This window comes from Colobus angolensis, unplaced genomic scaffold (assembly GCF_000951035.1).
Source record: "Colobus angolensis palliatus isolate OR3802 unplaced genomic scaffold, Cang.pa_1.0 Scaffold247, whole genome shotgun sequence".
Classification (NCBI taxonomy): Eukaryota; Metazoa; Chordata; class Mammalia; order Primates; family Cercopithecidae; genus Colobus; species Colobus angolensis.
Window position 1 is genome coordinate 1,851,554 of NW_012115677.1, and position 6,281 is coordinate 1,857,834.

The 6,281-nt window shown below is 37.8% G+C and overlaps 1 protein-coding gene across 2 annotated transcripts in view; it reads left to right on the forward strand.

Annotated features, from left to right (window-relative positions):
• The window catches only part of DCAF17 (DDB1 and CUL4 associated factor 17), a 49,183-nt gene that overhangs the window by 29,625 nt on the left and 13,277 nt on the right, over positions 1-6,281 (forward strand). For both annotated transcript variants that reach the window (XM_011945928.1, XM_011945929.1), the window contains exon 9: positions 4,961-5,103. In XM_011945928.1, coding sequence (XP_011801318.1) covers positions 4,961-5,103 — 143 coding nt within the window. The remainder of the gene's footprint in view (positions 1-4,960; positions 5,104-6,281) is intronic.

Below are 6,281 nucleotides of genomic sequence, written 5' to 3' on the forward strand. Positions count from 1 at the left end.
AGTTTTTTTTAGTAGAGACGGGGTTTCACCATGTTAGCCAGGATGGTCTCGATCTCCTGACCTCGTGATCCGCCCGTCTCGGCCTCCCAAGGTGCTGGGATTACAGGCTTGAGCCACCGCGCCCGGCCATAATTATTATTCTTAATGATGTTCAAATTGTCCTGAATTTGGCCAACAGAAACTCCATTTTGACACACTCGAGTAATCTTAGAGAATTTCCTTGCTTTCTAGAACAACAATGTGTCCCACGCTTACCTTTAACTTTCCTATTTCTGATAGGGGGCCATTTTAGTAGAGAATGTCATTAGAGACTATCGGTTTCCTGCAACACTACAAACTGGGCAGCTTTAAACAATGGAAATTTATTCTCTCACAGTTCTGGAGGCTAGAAATTCAGAATTAAGGTATTGGCAGAGGTAGCCTCCCTCCGAAGGCTCTAGGGAAGAATCCTTTCTTACCCCTTGTCACTTCTGGTGGTTGCTCACAATCTTTGCTGTTTCTTCGCTTGTGGCAGCATAACTCCAAATTCTGCCTCTGACTTTTCCATGGCCTTTCTCCCTCTGTGTCTTCAAATCTCTTTTTCCTTATAAGGACACCAGTCATTGAATTTAGGTCCTATCCTTACCCAGTATGATCTTAACTTGATTATATCTATGAAGATCCTATTTGCAAATAAAGTCACATTTACCAGTACTGGGGGTTAGGACTTTAACATATCTTTTGAGGGAACACAAGGCAGCTCACAACAGAGACCTAAATCTAGTTGTGTTCACTGCAGTTGGATATCTTTACTTTTAGGTCCATTCGATTAACAGAGCTGAGAAGTACATTGAAACAAAAATTTATTAGCTCATTTTCATACTTCTAAATTTAGTGATTCTATTTTGATTATATTTGTATTTCTCTTAACTCATACTGAACTTCTCGATTTCTAATAAGACTTTATCCTACAATATATATATGATTGTCTTAAAATTGCAGTACCAGTGTTACTACTAAGAACTAAAGTATGGGCAAGGCGCAGTGGCTCATGCTTGTAATCCCAGCACTTTGGGAGGCCAAGGCAGGTGGATCACTTTAGGTCAGGAGTTCTAGCCTGGCCAACATGGTGAAACCCTGTCTCTACTAAAAATACAAAAAATTTAGCCAGGCATGGAGGTGCACAACTGTAATCCCAGATACTTGGGAGGCCGAGGCAGGAGAATTGCATGAACCTGGGAGGTAGAGGTTACAGTGAGCTGAGACTGCACCACTGCACTCCAGCCTGGGTGACAGAGTGAAACTCTGTCTCAAAAAAAAAAAAAAACACTAAAGTGTGGAGTGAAGGTTAAGATTTCCCTGCAGTTTCTTTTCTCCTTAGTGTACAGCCCAGGAAGTATACACATGGAGTGATGTGTTCGAAGACAATTTGAAATCATTTTTCTATAGGATTAAGCTACCAACATGATCTAGTTAGATTCATTTGTTTCATTTTGTTTTCGATTTTCGGGTTTGTTGTTTTCCTTTTGAGTTTATTCTTGAAGTTGTGAAATGTGTATATAGTTGAAAGATCAAAACTGTATAAGAAGATACACTCAGAAATTTCTTTTCTTTTTGTTTTGAGAGAGTTTTGTTCTGTCACCCAGGCTGGAGTGCAATGGCCCGATCTCAGCTGACTGCAACCTCCACCTCCTTGGTTGAACCAGTTCTCCTGCCTCAACCTGTTGGGTAGTTGGGACTACAGACACGCACCACCACACCTGGCTAATTGTTTTTTTGTATTCTTAGTAGAGATGGGGTTTAGCCACCTTGGCCAGGCTGGTCTTGAACACCTGATCTCAGGCGATCTACCCCTCTTGGACTCCCAAAGTGCTGAGATTACAGACATGGGCTACTGTGCCTGGCCCCATTTTCTATTTCATTGCTTTCTGTTTTTATTTTTTATTCTTTTCTTTAATCCTGTTACTCCCATCAATGACCATTGTTTTTAGATTCTGGTTTATCTTACTATTGTTTCTTTTTGCAAAAATAAGCAAATGTATGTTTGCGTACTTTAAATATTTAATCTTCTTTCTCACCACAAATGCAGTATATTATATCCTCTCTTCTATACCTTATAATTTTACTTAACATATATCTAATTTTTTTTTTATTTTTAGTAGAGGCGAGGTTTTGCCATGTTGCCCAGGCTGGTCTTGAACTCCAGGGCTCAAGCAATCCGCCCACCTTGGCTTCCCACATGTTGGGATTACAGGTGTGAGCCACCACACCTGGGCAAATTTTCTAAGTAAACGTTTATTTGGTAGAAGAAATATGTCAAATTAATTATCCCCTACATTTAAAAATTCTAGAAAAAATCATATTGTATTATAGGTGTAGCCCTTCTTTGATAAATAATACAGTTATTTTGTATGCATTATGTTAAAATTGTCTTTTAAAGTATTGTTTGACCTTTCACAGATCAAGAGTATTTTAATTAATCATAATACTTATTTTCTTTTTAAGGCCCCTTTTTTTTCCCACAATGTAGCAAGTGGAAGCCCTTTTGCTGGCTCTCCTACTCTTTTAACACCACCATCTGATATCCTTGTAAACATACTTGCTTTCTGGAAACAACAGATGGTCCACGCCCATCATAAAATTTTCTTACCACAAGGCATGGAATCAGCTGCTCTGAGAACTTTTAGGCCTTTTTCGTTAAGAATAATATTAGAGATCAAAACTGGGGCTCTTGGGTTAGCAGGGCACATCAGAGTTGTGGGCAGAATAATATTGCTACTTTTGGGTCATTTTTTGCATTTACTGGGAAAAGTATTTCTTTTTAAATACATCTGTTTGTACTGATTATTTTTTCTGTTTTGAATTCCTGTATTCTCTATATTGAATTTCATATATTGAATTTCATATTCTCTATATATTTAATTTCACATTCTCTATAATGTACCTAGTTGATTTCAACCCCAAATTCAAACTCTAATTGTATGTTTTTCTTTTAATAATTTTTCTCTTCTTCATCCACCATATCATCACATACAATGTTTGTATTTCTCTTATAATTTGCCAACTCATGGCCTTTGTCCCTTTTTCTATTAGGGTGTTTATATTTTTTACTGCTTAAAAAGACCTTTATATATTAAAGATACTACCCTTTTCTTAAAAGGTTAAAAAAAAAGCACTTGACATATATTTGATATGTTTATGCCTGTCTCTTCTTTTTCCTCAAGATTGTTTGTGAACCACTTTTTATGAAAGTTGACCCTTAACACAGATTTGAACTGCACAAGTCCACTTACACACAGATTTTTTTCAATAAATACAGGAAAAGTTTTTGGAGATTTGCCACAATTTGACAAAAAAATCACAGATGAACCGCATAGCCTCGAAATATGGAAAAAGTTAAGAAAAAGATATGAGTGCATCAAACATATGTAGATACTAGTTTATGTGTTAGTTGACTATGTTATTGGTAAGGCTTCTGGTCAACAGCAGTCTATTAGTAGTGAAGTTTTGGGGAAGTCAAAAGTTTGACTGGACCCAGTGGCTCACCTGTAATCCAAGCACTTTGGGAGGCCAAGGCAGGTGGATCACTTGTGACCAGGAGTTTGAGACCAGCCTGTCCAACGTAGTGAAACCCCATCTCTACTAAAAATACAAAAATTAGCTGGGTGTGGTGGCATATACCCGTAATTCCAGGTGTAATACTTAGGAGGTTTTAATACTTAGGAAACTGTGTAATACTTAGGAGGTTGAGGCATGAGAATTGTTTGAACCCAGGAGGAGAAGGTTGCAGTGAGCCAAGATTGTGCCACTGCACTCCAACCTAGGTGACAGAGCGAGACTGTTTCAAAAAAAAAAAAAAGAGAGAAAAGTTATACGTGGATTTTTGACTACACAGGGGATTGGTGCCCCTAACCTTCATGTTGTTTAAGGGTGAACCATTTGGTTTTTTTTTTCCATGTATAGCTCAAGTAGTACATTATCCTTATGAAGAGACTTAATAAAGTATGCATTTCTGTATATAACATGTGACTTTTACACAAATGATTTTCCTAAGACAAGCGCCTTTACTAGTAGTAGTGGCCTCATAAACAAAAAATTAAATTCCCAAGTTAAAGGTGTAAATGAGAGAGTCATAGGTTAGCCACCTGCCCGAACAGACCATGTGGTGTTTCCTAAAGGCTGCTTGAAATGAATTCAGGTCTTCTAAAATTGCTGTACCTTCCATTTATGCATCTAAGAATAGATCTATTATGCCCTAAAGTTGTGATAAAAGAAGATGACTAAAAAGCACCAACAGAAATTTATTTTACAGTGTCAGTCTTCAAAAGAAGCTGACTGGATATATCTGAACTACCTTAAAGTTAACTTGTCTGATGATAATAGTAGTTGTAGTGACTATCCTGTAATAAAACTTTCATTGTGACAGGCTCTTTCATAAGTGGTTATATTCATTGGGACTAATACTGCCTCTGTACTGGAAATCTTAAGCCAGATAGATGTGTACCTGAGTATACCTGTCAGTCCAGGATGTGGAAGATCTCTTCCTCACATTTGAAGGCATTGTTAGACCTAATTACGTTGTAGGATTATTATGAGAGTTGGAAATACTATCTAACCCAGAGTCTTTTACATAGTAGATGTTCAGTAAGTGGCAGCTACTTTTATTAAATGTACTTTGTCATTTCTTACCATCGTAAACACCTTTAGCCAAGTTTTAATCTCTGCTCACCTGCGGGCCACAAATACCTCCTGAAAACAGATAACTAGAAAGTTGATTCAGCCTAATTTCGGTTCTGACTAGCTGTTTCTTTTCTTACAATAAGCTCCTTACCTGAGTGTATTTTATTTTCTTGAACATAGTAATTTTTCATTAACAGAAATTTATAGATGTTGCATGCAAAGAAAGGTTGAATTCAGTTAATGAATAGTCCAGAGCTCCCAGAACAGTGCAGCTAATGAATTCCTTTTCCTGTCTCTGCAGACCTACCACCACTGCTCTTTGAGGTGTCATCCCTGGAGAATGCTTTTCAGATTGGAGGCCATCCTTGGCACTACATCATCACACCTAATAAGAGGAAACAGAAAGGAGTTTTCCATATTTGTGCCCTAAAAGACAACTGCCTGGTAAATGAGTGATCAGACTTTTTATTAGCAAATTTGTATCAAATTCTTTGTCTTCTACCTCTCGAATAGGCCCACATTCCTAAGAATTACTTTTTTATGTATTTGTTTTAATAATTTGCAAATAATTTAAAATACAGAATAGAGACAATGTAGAAAACATTTGTGTGTATCACCCATAATTTTAAAACATTAACCTTTGAAAATTCTTATAGCACCAAGAATTTTATAGTTTTTTTAATCTCACCAATCTCCCAGCAAGGGATCTCATGTAAAACCTCTCCACAGTGGGAATCACCAATGGAATGTGTTCCCATTGCTTCTGAAATTGCTGGTGGAATGTATTATTGGTTTTGCTTCTCCATGGTTTATTGCTCTTTGCCTTCCAGAGCAGAACCAGATGGAACTCTGGTGGTCACAGTGTAGGTAAATTGAAGCACTTTGAATTTTTAAGGATATTCTTAAGTTATTTATGGCAGAGTAGGTAGAAATGGTACATGGTAAAACAATGGAAATTTCTCCCCTTTGAATTCATTTTTATTTTCTTTTTTAAAATGGCTTAGGCATTGATTTGTCATTTAATAAACGTTGATTGAGAGCCTACCATGTGCCAGACATGACTAAGGACACAATCTCTTCCCTCAAGTTATACTCTCAAAGGAAACATGTAGAAAAATAAGATGCAGTGTATTAAGTACAGTGATTGATTGTGATCAGTGCAAAAAGTGAGTAAAGGGGGCAGTTCCATTTTTATTTTGTATTGCTGATTATGTTTTTTGTTGGTTACTTTATTTTTTGAGACAGGATCTCACTCTGTCACCCAGGCTGGAGTACAGTGGCACAATCATAGCTCACTGTAGCCTCAACCTCCTGGGCTCAAGTGATCCTCCTGCCACAACCTCCTGAGTAGCTGGCGCTACAGAAAAATCACTCAAGCTTTCATTGTTGATATTTTTTCTCATTTCATATGGACGTGTCAGTGGAACGCTACTTTTATTTATTTATTTTTTTGAGACGGAGTCTCGCTCTGTCGCCCAGGCTGGGGTGCAGTGGCGCAACCTCAGCTCACTGCAAGCCCCGTCTCCCAGGTTCACACCATTCTCCTGCCTCAGCCTCCCGAGTAGCTGGGACTACAGGTGCCCGCCACCATGCCTGGCTAATTTTTTGTATTTTTAGTAGAG